Raw genomic sequence first — 15,876 nt, 5'->3', positions numbered from 1 at the left:
GAAGGAAGGAGTCAGAAAGGCACAGGCTTTGCCCATCGCCAGACTCCTAAATGTCACTTGGTGATGTTCGTGTGGCATCACCGCCAAGGGTTGGGCGGGCGGCCAGGCACTGCAGCCCGGAGCCGGGGCGCTGAGCACGCGCGGCGTGGGACAGACACGCAGCCACAGCTCCAGCACGGGGGTCAGGGGAGGGGGGCACCAAAGGGGTCCTCCGGACCCTTGGCAGCTCCACCCGGCGGCTGGGAAGGGAAGTAAGGGCCCAGCGAGGGGCGCGGGCGGGGCCGGGCCTAATCACATGGCGCAGAAGGCGCAGGCCGCCCGGCATCTCTTTCTTTCTCTTTCTCGAACCTCCGCTCCCATCCCGCCCCACCGGAGGCCCCTCCCGGGCCCGGGACCCAGGCGGGACGAAGCCTTCTGCGCCTCGAGTAGACACTCACTTTTCGCCTGAAGGCACCAGCTCCTTGCCCTCGTTGTTGGAGAATGCGTCCGTCTCCCCCGGGCCGTCCTTGGGGCCGGGCGCCTGTGGGACTGCGGGCGGCGACGCCCCAGGCTGCGGCGGCGGCTGCTGCTGCTGCTGAGTGCCCCCCTTGCCCAGCTCCTGTAGGATCTCCGAGGGCGAGCTGGACAGGCCCCTCGCGAGGGGCCCCGCCGACCGGCCGCCCCCGCCCCACCATGGGTAGAGCCGCGCGGCGGCCACCTGGCCCGTTCGTCCCCCGCCCAGGGGTCGCCGGCACAGGGTGACGAGGGGCTGCGCCCGCATCAGAACCGCGCAGCCGGCAGCGGGCGGGCGCAAGAACAGGTCCCGCAGCATCGCCGAGCCTCGGAGTCGCATCATACCGCCGGGTCCGTCAGCGTCCGCTCAACAGGGGAGGATGCTCGGGACGTGGGCGGCCGCTCTTTTCCGAGAATGCGGGCTCCGGCGCGACGGCCAGAGGGCAAAAAGAGGACAGGGGCAGAGACGTGGGTGTGGTTCCGGCTCCCACAGCCGCCGCCGCCGCTGCTGCTGCTGCTCCTCAGAATGCCCGCTACCGCGGCTTCTCAGACTGCCCACTACCGCTTCTCCTCCCACCGCGTACGGCTCCGCACTGAGGCTGAGGCGCAGGGGCGGGCCCGAGACATTCCGCGCGCACCCTCCAGGAGGCGGGAGGACGCCGACGGCCTGCCCCCTCCGCCAGTTCCGATTGGCTCAGATCCTCGACCTCGCTTATGATTGGTGACTGGTGCAGTCAAATTTCTCTCGGCGCCTGGTGCGCGGAGTGTCAGGCGGCTGACGGGCGGCAGGGGGGGTAGGGGAGGTTCGGAGGGGGAGGGGCGGGGCGTGGAATCAAACTGACATATGAGGCTGGAGAGGCAGGCAGGTCTCCAGAGTAGCCCCTTCTCTCTGGCCTGGTCAGGACCGAGGCTGCCACAGATAGAAACTGGGGGCCAGTGGTCTCGTCCTTTTCCAAACGGATAGGCTCCTGGACTCTGGGACCTCAAACTGTTTGGGCAACTGATGGGTAAGAGCCCCTGCAGCCCAGGGGCCGGCCATCAGTGGGCTTGGTCGTGGCTGGAGGCTGGCCTGGCCATCGGAGCTCGGCTGTCCAAACTTGCCGCTGGCCCCCGGCTATCCGGTAAGGGCGTGTGGCGACGCCTCTGAGGGCCGCGGACCCGCGAGGGCAGCCCCAGAAGAGCTTGTCCTTCTCCCAAATGTTACATTTACTTGAAACTTTCCATGGTTGGCGACTGCCCAGATGTGAAGTGTTTTGGAAAAAATGAGCAAAATCCTTTCAGCTATGCGGCTTAGCCATTTGGAGGATTGGAGTTCGGGGGAGGGCAAAGAGAGAAGGGGAAAATCCAAAACGTGACAGCTTTCCTTTTAGAAAAATTGCTTTTAAAAATGTGCAGTGACATCTCAAAAATACTTTTGAACAACGATTCCCCTAATACTAGTTTGCTTCAGAGCAAAATTGTAGATGCTTCTCTATTTTAAAGCTGCCTCATCGTTGTAAAATAGAAGCATCCAGATCCTGTTCTCTAAATCGTTTTCAGCCTAGTATCATTTTATCCATTTACACTTTTGGACCTGTAGGAAAAGAGCTGTGGATCTGATAATCTCTGACTTTTTCTTTGAGCCTATGTAGCCTATATACAGTCCACTTTCAGCTCCCCCTGCCCCCAAATTCTTTAGGCGATACCCTGAAACAATTAGTTTTAAATGCATAGATTCACAAAGGTTAATATGGCTCCCCTGGTGGCTCAATCCGTAAAGAATCTGCCTGCAATGCAGGATGACGGGGTTCGATCCCTGGGTCCAGAAGATCCTCTAAAGCAGGAAATGGCAACCTACTCCAGTATTCTTGCCTGGAAAATCTCATGGACAGAAGAGCCTGGCATGTTATATAGTCCATGGGGTCATAAGAGTGGGAGATGACTTAGTGACTAAACCACCACCAGAAAGTTTAATGGAATGATGTTGTATATCAGGGGCATGCATCATTAACGGATCATCAGATTTAGTAATGTAATGAATCTTAAAATATTGCACTAGATTAGTAATTAAGCAATGTGGCTGAACCTACCAGTATGTGACCTCTGGCATGTCACAGTCTTGTGTTTAAGTGTTTTTTATCTCTCTTTAACCAGAAGAATATGGAGTAAGCTATTATTATATGTATACTTTTTTTCCCCCAAGTTAAGACAATTGCAAATCATTTAGATGGTTTTTATTACTACTTAGTGTTACCTGTCACTAAATTTGATGAGCCAAAGCAAATATATTTAGGAAAAGGGAAATTAGGTTTGGAGGAAAAGTAGCAAATACTACATCTCCCTAATATTTCCAGTCTGACTTATCAATGTCATAAACCTGGATACTGTCCTATCTGTCAGATATACCTAGTTATCAGTTTTGACTGCCTCCCTTCTCAGAATGACATCCAAGCTATTGACAAATTCAGTTATTATTTTCCTCCTGGTTTTTCTTAGTTTCTCTATTTTTCCTATGAAAATTCTTTCCAGTGTTTAAAGGTTTATATATTTTATAGTATACTTAACACATGTAGAAAGTAAACCAAGTAAGAGATTATTTTCTGGAGTTTCTACTTTCAAGGATGAGCTGGTGAGAGTGGACAGATGTTACTCCTAATACTTAGAACAGCTTCAAGTCCACTGAAATTTAACCCCTTGTTTGAAAAGACTAATACAAAGTTAGATAGCAAATTGAATTAAAATGTGACTCATTAATACTTTTGATTATTTTCTTCATCTTATATAATTTTTAAAATCTTTAATGATTTTTTGGAACTATGAGTTAATTACCATTTCTATTAGATTAATTATTCGACTATTAAGTCATATAACATATATAGTTATCCCTTTACAAGCATTTTATACACATACAATAGCCTACCAAAATATCTACCAACAAAATAACTCTTTGGTTTAGCATGTGTCTGGGTTGTCAGACTACTCCTAGACGTCCTCTTTGCTACTAGACAGATGCAGTTATCCTACCATGGGGTGTGGTCTCATAGCCATTGAGAAGATAGTCAACCATAGAAAGGAAAAATTGGAATTTTTGCACTTTGTGTTTGTTCTAACTAGAACAGTTCCTGAACTTCTGTACTCTTTTGAAGATTAGAAAAGGCTAATGCTTCAAGATGAAAATATATATATATAAGTTCCACATCTTGCCCTTCACAAAAACTAAAAGGTATTATTTGTTGACCTAGAGCTAGATAGAAAATAGTTTTCCTTTGACTAACACCTTAAAAGAGTTGCCTAAGTTTTTTTGATTTGTTGGTTTGTTTGAAATTCTTCTATTTAGAAAATAGAGTAAGGCTCAGGAAGCCTCTAAACAAGCTTCTGCTGCTACTTCCCTTTCTTCTCTTGGTTTCCTGCTTTAACTGGCCAACTTCCTAGCCTCACTGATGAACCTTGCCAAACATAACTTATTTTTCCAAAGCTGAACTTAGATCTTTATTAAAGTATTATAAATCTTTCATCTATATAATACAGGTAGCATTGGTATCTTATAGGGTTGTTGTGAGTGTTAAATGAATCAATACATGTATGGCACTTAGAACAATGTTAGTTGAATTCTGTTTTAGCTATAATTATTATTATTTTCCCATGAGTGAATAAATTTTATTGTACAGTATGATTAGTTGTCACATCTATTACTGTAAATACAAATAGGCAATTGTTTTAAACCATGTAATCATAAAATACCATTTAAGAAGAAGTTTTGTAGTTGTTATTCAGTCACTAAGTCATGTCTGACTTTTTGCAATCCCATGGACTGCAGCATGTGGCTCCTCTGTCCTTCACTATATCCCTGAGTTTGCTCAGAGTCATGTCCACTTAGTCAGTGGTACTGTCTAACCATCTCATCCTCTGCTGCCCTCTTCTCCTTTTGCCATCAGTCTTTCCCAGCATCAGGGTCTTTTCCAGTGATTCAGCTTTTTTCATCATGTAGCCAAAGTATTGGAGTTTCAGCTTGAACATCAGTCCTTCTAATGAATTTTCAGGGTTGATTTCCTTTAGATTGATTGGTTTGATTTCCTTGCAGTCCCAGGGACTCTCAAGAGTCTTCTGCAGCACCACAGTTCGAAGGCATCAGTTCTTCAGTGTTTAGCTTTCTTGATGGCCCAACTCTTTCTTTGCAGCTGAAGTTGGAGAAGTTGTACATAGTCAGCAAAAACAAGATGTGGAGCTGACTGTAGGGCAGATCATGAGCTCTTTATTGCAAAAGAAGATGCTAACGTCCCAAAATAAGATAATTTTTTTCATTTTTAGAAAACAAAGCAATGATTTGCAAAGTATCTTAAAATAGACTACTACAAAGACAGCTTAAGCAAAGCTAGGCTCAGTGTCTGGGGTACCACCTATTTACAAATAACTTTTAGAAAAGAAATGGTACTAAATGAAGAATTGCTAGACCAAAAAGCAAAACAAAACTAAACCGGCCTGAATGTACATGTCACATACAATTAAACCTAAAAATCTATCATTTGCCATCTATGTAAATTAAAATGAATATCTGTCTTTGCAGTATCACACAAAAATGGCAAGAGAAATTTTAATCAGATTTGAAGAGATTGTTTGAATGGTCCCATTTAAAATACTAACCATATGGAAATCTTTTTGAGAGTCCTCTGATGGCTGGGATAGGAGTTGGGGTGGTAATCAGTTATTTTTCTTCATTTAGAGTGATATGATAAAGATTTCAGTTAGTTTGGTTTATAAATTATTTAGACTTAGGTCACGGTTATATGCCTGGAACCTCCAGGTGTTTACTGATTTTTCAAGCGATTTTCTTTCTTTTTTTTTTTGTAGATTCATAGAAAATATTAAATTAGACTAAATCCCATCCTAGATATCAGCAAGTTGTATATTAGCAAAACCTTAAAAAGTTTGATTTTATAGATGGCCAAAAAGTCAGTCAAAAGGATACCTACTCGAGTCTGAAAACCTCTGTGGTAGGTTGTATTACTGTTCCCAAATATTTTTGTCTCTCCCAATAGAAGTCTTTACTTCCTCACCTTGTTGAATGGGAGGCTTGCCCTTATGCCTTGATTTGTTCAGTGAAATGTGAAAGGAAGTGATGTAGGCCACTGCTAAGCAGAAACTTTAGGAGTCATCACATGTTTCTGTCATCTCTCTTTTCCTTTTGGTATATGAAGAGCATGTCCGAAGAGTGGATGAGTCCTTCATCTGGGTCTCAGATTGATGGAACAAACCTGAAGATGACTGTGACTAACAAAGACTACAAAGAGAAATAAACGGTACTGTAAGTAATTTCAACTTGGGGGTTATTGTCATAGAATGACTTAGGTTGACCTGTGCATTATCCAGGTTGAATGAAAACTTGGCAGCCATGAGACTAATATTAATTACAGAGAGTATTGGAGAACTCTGGAAACTGGCAGTCGATCTCTAGCACAGTTGAAACAGTACCACTGAGAGAACAGTCAGAATAGGCATTCTTTTTCAGAGACAATTAAAACTAAAGTTTAGGCAGGAGATATTCGATATTTATAAGTTTATATTTGGACACTTTGGGGAAAATAAGCTTGAGGAATGAACTCCATACTAATTATGCTATGTTGGATTTATGCTCTGAAATCTAATGTTGATTCAACATCTGAAAGTTGTCACATTTTCTAAGCTCTGAAAAAGAAAAATGAACCCAGACTGTGTCAATCTGCTCTTCAAATGGTAAGATCATATTACCAGTTTGGAAAACAATTATTAAACTCTGCTGAAATAATTATTTATGGAGCTAAATGCAAAATTCAAACACTTGGGAGAAAAGCATCAGAGTCCACAGCAAGGTATTTTGATGTTCTGGGTAAAGAGAAATCAATATTCATTCTCTGTACAGAGCAGGTTCCTTCAAATTTGCTTTTCAAGCATCTGACCTTTACAGTTGGCATGTGAGTCCCTCTGTCTGATTATAAGTCACAAGAGGGAACTCAACAAAAGAAAGGTTGGCTTCTGATAGCACTGCTTCTCATAGTGACAATACCATGAGGCAGAGTTTCAATAGGCACCCCAGAGAGTACGACAGTATGATGTTTAAAAAAAAAAAAAATCTCTGTAGAAACAATCTAAATGTTTTATCAGTAGAAGAATGGCTTAAAATAATTATCATATTTCTACATTTTACATGTGGCAAACTATATTGTCTAAACTTAATGGCCCAAGTATATGTTTAAAGAGGATAAGCCTCAAAAACAGATCACAGATGGATATGATTATAAAACTGTAAAACATGCAAAACAATATATTATTTACAGATGTATACATATGTGATTTTTAAAGTTTCAAATGAGCATAGGAATGATAAACATCAAATTCAGTTCAGGGGTTATTATCTCTGTGTATATATCATAAGGAATGGGATTGAAGAAATGTACAAAGAGCTTCAGCTGTATCTGCAATGACTGAGTTTTTTAAAAATAATTTTTAAAATCTGAAGCAACTATGGTACTTGGGTAGTTGATATACAAGTATTTGTTATATCCTCTTTCTTTTTCTCTGTGGTTGAAATATTTCACAGTTAAAGAAATGGCACTTTGTTGTAATGTTGAAAGCCAATATTTTTCTCTAAAAATATTAAGTGTAGAAAATATTCTAAACTAATATTCAATTTTTAATGTTTCCTTTTAAACCCTTTTAAATTTTGCCTAACCAATGCTGAGTGATACAACTAGTAAAAAAAAAAAATTAGTGTGTGTGTACGCACACACATGCACATGCTGCACCGTGTCCAACTCTTTGCAACCCCATGGACTATATATAGCCTACCAGGCTCCTCTGTCCTTGGAATTTTCCAGGCAAGAATACTGTAGTGGGTTGGTCATTTCTTTCTCCAGGGGATCTTCCCAACCCAGGGATTGAACCCATGTCTCTTGTGTCTTCTGCATTGGCAGGTGGTTTCTTTAGCTGAGCCACCGGGCTAGCCCAGTAAAACAACATAGCTACCTTGTAAATATATTTCAGATATGTATCCAACCAAAAAGGCTTTACAAAAGGTATAAATGACTAACATTTAAGTGAAAAAACTGATAGAAAAAATTATTTGGTGTTTGACTGTATCAAACATAAATATGAAGGTAGTTCTGTAATATAATATGAATAAAACATTTTTTTCTTTAGAAATTAAAGAAGTTCTTTATCTTCGTAACATTCCTGTTGGGGACAGATATTAATTGTTAAATTTTATGACTACAGAAATTATAAGTTAATAAGATGACACCTCTAGCAAGATGAGGCCCTTGCCCTCATTTCTTTTGAACCGTTGAACAAGTACCTATATGAGACCTGTTCCCTAGAGCAAAAACATCACATGACTTAAAAATCTTTAAGAGTAATTTCCCCAATCAGAGGTTCAGTAGGTAACTTGAATAAAATAGACCAGGCTATATTAGGGAATGATTTAGCCCAGTAAGTTGGAATTGAAATGCTCTGTATAAAGGGGCAGTAGCTAATCCACCTGAGCCAATTTTAGCTAAGTGGAATGCAGGCACATTTACATAAACCTTTGGATTGTTAGAAATATAATTTTTTTAATGTAGGTCTCTCAGTATTCATGTTTTAATATAAATTTATTTATTTTAATTGGAGGTTAATTACTTTACAAAATTGTATTGGTTTTGCCATACATCAACATGAATCTGCCACAGGCATACACGTGTTCCATATCCTGAGCCCCCCTCCCTCCTCCCTCCCCATACCATCCGTCTGGGTCGTCCCAGTGCACCAGCTCCAAGCATCCAGTATCATGCATTGAACCTGGACTGGCGATTCATTTCAATATGATATTATACATGTTTCAATGCCATTTTCCCAAATCATCCCACCCTCTAGCTCTGCCACAGAGTCCAAAAGACTGTTCTATACATCTGTGTCTCTCTTGTGTCTCACATACAGGGTTATTGTTACCATCTTTCTACATTCCATATATATGCATTAGTATACTGTATTGGTGTTTTTCTTTCTGACTTACTTCACTCTGTATAATAGGCTCCAGTTTCATCCACCTCATTAGACCTGATTCAAATGTATTCTTTTTAATGGCTGAGTAATACTCCATTGTGTATATGTACCACAGCTTTCTTATCCATTCATCTGCTGATGGACATCTAGGTTGCTTCCATGTCCTGGCTATTATAAACAGTGCTGCAATGAACATTGGGGTACACGTGTCTCTTTCAATTCTGGTTTCCTTGGTGTGTATGCCCAGCAGTGGGATTGCTAGGTCATAAGGCAGTTCTATTTCCAGTTTTTAAGGAATCTCCACACTGTTCTCCATAGTGGCTGTACTAGTTTGCATTGCCACCAACAGTGTGAGGGTTCCCTTTTCTCCACATCCTCTCCAGCATTTATTGCTTGTAGACTTTTGGATCTCAGCCATTCTGACTAGCGTGAAATGGTACCTCATTGTGGTTTTGATTTGCATTTCTCTAATAATAAGTGATGTTGAGCATCTTTTCATGTGTTTGTTAGCCATCTGTACGTCTTCTTCGGAAAAATGTCTATTTAGTTCTTTGGCCCACTTTTTGATTGGGTCATTTATTTTTCTGGAGTTGAGCTGCATAAGTTGCTTGTATATTTTTGAGATTAGTTGTTTGTCAGTTGCTTCATTTGCTATTATTTTCTCCCATTCCGAAGGCTGTCTTTTCATCTTGCTTAGTTTCCTTTGTTGTACAGAAGCTTTTAAGTTTAATTAGGTCCCATTTGTTTATTTTTGCTTTTATTTCCAATATTCTGGTAGGTGGGTCACAGAGGATCCTGCTGTGATTTATGTCTGAGAGTGTTTTGCCTATGTTCTCCTCTAGGAGTTTTATAGTTTCTGGTCTTACATTTAGATCTTTAATCCATTTTGAGTTTATTTTTATATATGGTGTTAGAAAGTGTTCTAGTTTCATTCTTTTACAAGTGGTTGTCTAGTTTTCCCAGCACCACTTGTTAAAGAGATTGTCTTTAATCCATTGTATATTCTTGCCTTCTTTGTCAAAGATAAGGTGTCCATATGTGTGTGGATTTATCTCTGAGCTTTCTATTTTGTTCCATTGATCTATATTTCTGTCTTTGTGCTAGTACCATACTGTCTTGATGGCTGTGGCTTTGTGGTAGAGCCTAAAGTCAGGCAGGTTGATTCCTCCAGTTCCATTCTTATTTCTCAAGATTGCTTTGGCTATTCGAGATTTTTTTTTTTGTATTTCCATACAAATTGTGAAATTATTAAATTCTAGTTCTCTGAAAAATACCATCGGTAGCTTGGTAGGGATTGAATCTATAGATTGCTTTGGGTAGTATACTCATTTTCATTATATTGATTCTTCTCATGAACATGGTCTATTTCTCCATCTATTAGTGTCCTCTTTGATTTCTTCCACTAGTGTTTTATTGTTTTCTATATATAGGTCTTTAGTTTCTTTAGGTAGATATATTCCTAAGTATTTTATTCTTTTCATAGCAATGGTGAATGGAATTGTTTCCTTAATTTCTCTATTTTCTTATTATTAGTGTATAGGAATGCAAGAGATTTCTGTGTATTGATTTTATATCCTGCAACTTTATTGTATTTATTGATTAGCTCCAGTAATTTTCTGGTGGAGTCTTTAGGGTTTTCTATGTAGAGGATCATGTCATCTGCAAACAGTGAGTTTTACTTCTTCTTTTCCAGTTTGGATTCCTTTTATTTCTTTTTCTGCTCTGATTGCTGAGGCCAAAACTTCCAAAACTATGTCGAATAGTAATGGTGAAAGTGGGCACCCTTGTCTTGTTCCTGACTTTAGGGGAAATGCTTTCAATTTTTCACCATTGAGGATAATGTTTGCTGTGGGTTTGTCATATATATTATGTTGAGGAATGTTTCTTCTATTTCTGCTTTCTGGAGAGTTTTTATCATAAATGGATGTTGAATTTTGTCAGAGGCTTTCTCTGCATCTATTGAGATAATCATATGGCTTTTATTTTTCAATTTGTTAATGGGGTGTATCACATTGATTTGCAAATGCTGAAGAATCCTTGGCATCCCCGGGATAAAGCCCACTTAGTCATGGTGTATGATCTTTTTAATGTGTTGTTGGATTCTGATTGCTAGAACTTTGTTAAGGATTTTTGCATCTATGTTCATGAGTGATATTGGCCTGAGGTTTTCTTTTTTTGTGGCATCTTTGTCAGGTTTTGGTATTAGGGTGATGGTGGCCTCAGAGAATGAGTCTGGAAGTTTACCTTCCTCTGCAATTGTCTGGAAGAGTTTGAGTAGGATAGGTGTTAGCTCTTCTCGAAATTTTTGGTAGCATTCAGCTGTGAAGCCGTCTGGACCTGGGTTTTTGTTTGCTGGGAGATTTCTGATTACAGTTTCAATTTCTGTGCTTGTGATGGGTCTGTTAAGATTTTCTTTTTTTTTTCTGGTTCAGTTTTGGAAAGTTGTACTTTTCTAAGAATTTGTCAATTTCTTCCACGTTGCCCTTTTTATTGGCATATAATTGCTGATAGTAGTCTCTTATGATCCTTTGTATTTCTGTGTTGTCTGTTGTGATCTCTCCATTTTCATTTCTAATTTTATTGATTTGATTTTTCTCCCTTTGTTTCTTGATGAGTCTGGCTAATGGTTTGTCAATTTTATTTATTCTTTCAAAGAACCAGCTTTTGGCTTTGTTGATTTTTGCTATGGTCTCTTTTGTTTCTTTTGCATTTATTTCTGCCCTAATTGTTAAGATTTCTTTCCTTCTACTAACTCTGGGGTTCTTCATTTCTTCTTTTTCTAGTTGCTTTAGGTATAGAGTTAGGTTATTTATTTGACTTTTTCCTTGTTTCTTGAGGTATGCCTGTATTGCTATGAACTTTCCCCTTGGCACTGCTTTACAGTGTCCCACAGGTTTTGGGCTATTGTGTTTTCATTTTCATTCATTTCTATGCATGTTTTGATGTTTGTTTTTTTTTTAAAATTTCTTCTGTGATTTGTTGGTTGTTCAGCAGCGTGCTGTTCAGCCTCCATATGTTGGAATTTTTAATAGTTTTTCTCCTGTAATTGAGATCTAATCTTACTGCATTGTGGTCAGAAAAGATGCTTGGAATGATTTCTGTTTTTTTGAATTTACCAAGGCTAGATTTATGGCCTGGGATGTGATCTATCCTGGAGAAGGTTCTGTGTGTGCTTGAGAAAAAGGTGAAATTCATTTTTTTGGGGTGAAATGTCCTATAGATATCAATTAGATCTAACTGGTCTATTGTATCATTTAAAGTTTGCGTTTCCTTGTTAATTTTCTGTTTAGTTGATCTATCCATAGGTGTGAGTGGGGTATTAAAGTCTCCCACTATTATTGTGTTACTGTTAATTTCCACTTTCATACTTGTTAGCATTTGTCTTACATATTGAGGTGCTCCTATGTTGGGTGCATATATATTTATAATTGTTATATCTTCTTCTTGGATTGATTCTTTGATCGTTATGTAATGTCCTTTGTCTCTTTTCACAACCTTTGTTTTATTTTTTTTTATTATTATTTTTTTAAATCTTTAATTCTTACATGCATTCCCAAACATGAACCCCCCTCCCACCTCCCTCCCCATAACAACTTTCTGGGTCATCCCCATGCACCAGCCCCAAGCATGCTGCATCCTGCGTCAGACATAGACTAGCGATTCAATTCACATGATAGTATACATGTTAGAATGTCATTCTCCCAAATCATCCCACCCTCTCCCTCTCCCTCTGAGTCCAAAAGTCCGTTATACACATCTGTGTCTCTTTCCCTGTCTTGCATACAGGGTCGTCATTGCCCTCTTCCTAAATTCCATATATATGTGTTAGTATACTGTATTGGTGTTTTTCTTTCTGGCTGACTTCACTCTGTATAATCGGCTCCAGTTTCATCCATCTCATCAGAACTGATTCAAATGAATTCTTTTTAACGGCTGAGTAATACTCCATTGTGTATATGTACCACAGCTTTCTTATCCATTCATCTGCTGATGGACATCTAGGTTGTTTCCATGTCCTGGCTATTATAAACAGTGCTGCGATGAACATTGGGGTACATGTGTCTCTTTCAATTCTGGTTTCCTCAGTGTGTATGCCCAGCAGTGGGATTGCTGGGTCATAAGGTAGTTCTATTTGCAATTTTTAAGGAATCTCCACACCGTTCTCCATAGTGGCTGTACTAGTTTGCATTCCCACCAACAGTGTAGGAGGGTTCCCTTTTCTCCACACCCTCTCCAGCATTTATTGCTTGCAGATTTTTGGATCGCAGCCATTCTGACTGGTGTGAAGTGGTACCTCATTGTGGTTTTGATTTGCATTTCTCTAATAATGAGTGATGTTGAGCATCTTTTCATGTGTTTGTTAGCCATCCGTATGTCTTCTTTGGAGAAATGTCTATTTAGTTCTTTGGCCCATTTTTTGATTGGGTCGTTTATTTTTCTGGAGTTGAGCTGCATAAGTTGCTTGTATATTTTTGAGATTAGTTGTTTGTCAGTTGCTTCATTTGCTATTATTTTCTCCCATTCAGAAGGCTGTCTTTTCACCTTGCTTATAGTTTCCTTTGTTGTGCAGAAGCTTTTAATTTTAATTAGATCCCATTTGTTTATTTTTGCTTTTATTTCCAGAATTCTGGGAGGTGGATCATAGAGGATCCTGCTGTGATTTATGTCTGAGAGTGTTTTGCCTATGTTCTCCTCTAGGAGTTTTATAGTTTCTGATCTTACACAACCTTTGTTTTAAAGTCTATTTTATCTGATATGAGTATTGCTACTCCTGCTTTCTTTTCGTCTCTATTTGCATGAAATATCTTTTTCCAGCCCTTTGCTTTCAGTCCGTATGTGTACCCTGTTTTGAGGTGGGTCTCTTGTAGACAACATTTATAGGGGTGTTGTTTTTGTATCCATTCAGCCAGTCTTTGCCTTTTGGTTGGGGCATTCAACCCATTTACATTTAAGGTAATTATTGATAAGTATGATCCCGTTGCCATTTACTTTATTGTTTTGGGTTTGAGTTTATACACCGTTTTTGTGTCTCCTGTCTAGAGAATATCCTTTAGCATTTGTTGGAGAGCTGGTTTGGTGGTGCTGAATTCTCTGAGCTTTTGCTTGTCTGTAAAGCTCTTGATTTCTCCTTCATATTTGAATGAGATCCTTGCTGGGTACAGTATCTGGCTGTAGGTTATTTTCTTTCATCACTTTAAGTATGTCTTACCATTCCCTCCTGGCCTGAAGAGTTTCTATTGAAAGATCAGCTGTTATCCTTATGGGAATCCCCTTGTGTGTTATTTGTTGTTTTTCCCTTGCTGCTTTTAATATTTGTTCTTTGTGTTTGATCTTTGTTAATTTGATTCATATGTGTCTTGGGGGTGTTTCACCTTGGGTTTATCCTGTTTGGGACTCTGTGTTTCTTGGACTTGGGTGATTATTTCCTTCCCCATTTGAGGGAATTTTTCAACTATTATCTCCTCAAGTATTTTCTCATGGTCTTTCTTTTTGTCTTCTTCTTCTGGGACTCCTATGATTTGAATGTTGGGGCGTTTAACACTGTCCTGGAGGTCTCTGAGATTGTCCTCATTTCTTTTAATTCACTTTTCTTTTTTCCTCTCTGATTCATTTATTTCACCATTCTATCTTCTATTTCACTAATCCTATTTTCTGCCTCTGTTATTGTACTATTTGTTGCCTCCAGAGTGTTTTTGATCTCATTTATTGCATTATTCATTATATTTGACTCTTTTTTGTTTCTTCTAGGTCCTTGTTAAACCTTTCTTGCATCGTCTCAATTCTTGTCTCCAGGCTATTTATCTGTGATTCCATTTTGATTTCAAGATTTTGGATCATTTTCGCTATCATTATTTGGAATTCTTTATGAGGTAGATTTCCTATCTCTTCCTCTTTTGTTTGGATTGGTGAACATTTATCCTGTTCCTTTACCTGCTGGGTATTCCTCTGTCTCTTCATCTTGGTTATATTGCTGAGTTTGGGGTGTCCTTTCTGTATTCTGGCAGTTTGTGGAGTTCTCTTTATTGTGGAGTTTCCTCACTGCGGGTGGGGTTGTACAGGTGGCTTGTCAAGGTTTCCTGGTTAGGGAAGCTTGTGTCGGTGTTCTGGTGGGTGGAGCTGGATTTCTTCTCTCTGGAGTGCAATGAAGTGTCCAGTAATGAGTTATGAAATGTTGATGGTTTTGGAGTAACTTTGGGCAGCCTGTATATTGGAGCTCAGGGCTGTGTTCCTGTGTTGCTGGTGAATTTGTGTGGTAGTCTTGCTCTGGAGCTTGTTGGCCCTTGGGTGGTGCTTGGTTTCAGTGTAGGTATGGAGGCGTTTGATGAGCTCCTTTCAATTAATGTTCCCTGGAGTCAGGAGTTCTCTGGTGTTCTCAGGATTTGGACTTAAGCCTCCTGCTTCTGGTTTTCAGTCTTATTTTTACAGTAGTCTCAAGACTTATCCTTCTATACAGCACCGTTGATAAAACATCTAGGTTAAAGATGAAAAGTTTCTCCATAGTGAGGGACACCCAGAGAGGTTCACAGAGTTACATGGAGAAGAGAAGAGGGAGGAGGGAGTTAGAGGTGACCTGAATGAGATGAGGTGGAATCAATAGAGGAGAGCAAGCTAGCCAGTAATCACTTCCTTATGTGCACTCCACAACTGCACCGCTCAGAGAGGTTCACGGAGTTATACAGAGAAGAGAAGAGGGAGGAAGGATACAGAGGTGGCTAGGAAGATAAAAAGGGGGGAATCAAAAGAAGAGAGACAGATCCAGCCAGTAATCAGTTCCCTAAGTGTTCTCCACCGTCTGGAACACACAGAGATTCACACAGTTGGGTAGAGAAGAGAGGGGGTAGGGAGGAGACAGAGGCGACCTGGTGGAGAAAAAGGAGAGTCCAAAAGAGGAGAGAGCAGTCAAGCCAGTAAAAATGGATACTGAATATTGGGTTCTTAAAGGTACAAAGTGATAACAAATACCAAACAGCAAAGATTAAAAGTCTATAGTAAAGTTTGGAATTTCAAAAATACGATATTAAAGAAAAGCAGAAAAAAAAGAAAAAAAATACAAAGTCACAAAAATTATTATATATATATATATATGAAGTTTGCTTTAAAAAATAGTCTTTTTTTTGCAAAGTAATAGTAGGTTATAAAAGTGAAAATTGAAGGGGTAATAGAGGACTTAAAATTTTTTAAAAACTAAAAAAAAAGAATGATCATAAAAATAGTAAAAATATATCTACGACTTTCTCTGGTGTTGTTGTGGGTATTGTGGGGTCAGTTCATTTTTGGAGAGTTCCTTTTCTGGCTTATATTTCTCAAGATCTATATTCAGATAACACCACCCTTATGGCAGAAAGTGAAGAGGAACTAAAAAGCCTCTTGATGAAAGTGAATGTGGAAAGT

General features: G+C 39.8%; 1 protein-coding gene across 3 annotated transcripts in view; it reads right to left on the bottom strand.

Annotated features, from left to right (window-relative positions):
- GLS (glutaminase) overlaps positions 1 to 1,094 on the bottom strand; it is an 89,959-nt gene extending 88,865 nt beyond the window's left edge. For all 3 annotated transcript variants that reach the window (XM_027962793.3, XM_027962795.3, XM_027962794.3), the window contains exon 1: positions 438 to 1,094. In XM_027962793.3, the coding sequence (XP_027818594.1) occupies positions 438 to 835 (398 nt within the window). In that variant the 5' untranslated portion in view covers positions 836 to 1,094. The remainder of the gene's footprint in view (positions 1 to 437) is intronic.
- Positions 1,095 to 15,876: the final 14,782 nt, after the last annotated feature.

Source organism: Ovis aries, chromosome 2 (genome assembly GCF_016772045.2).
Source record: "Ovis aries strain OAR_USU_Benz2616 breed Rambouillet chromosome 2, ARS-UI_Ramb_v3.0, whole genome shotgun sequence".
Lineage (NCBI taxonomy): Eukaryota > Metazoa > Chordata > Mammalia > Artiodactyla > Bovidae > Ovis > Ovis aries.
Note: the sequence above shows the minus strand (reverse complement) of the source record. Positions and strands in the feature narration are given on the sequence as shown.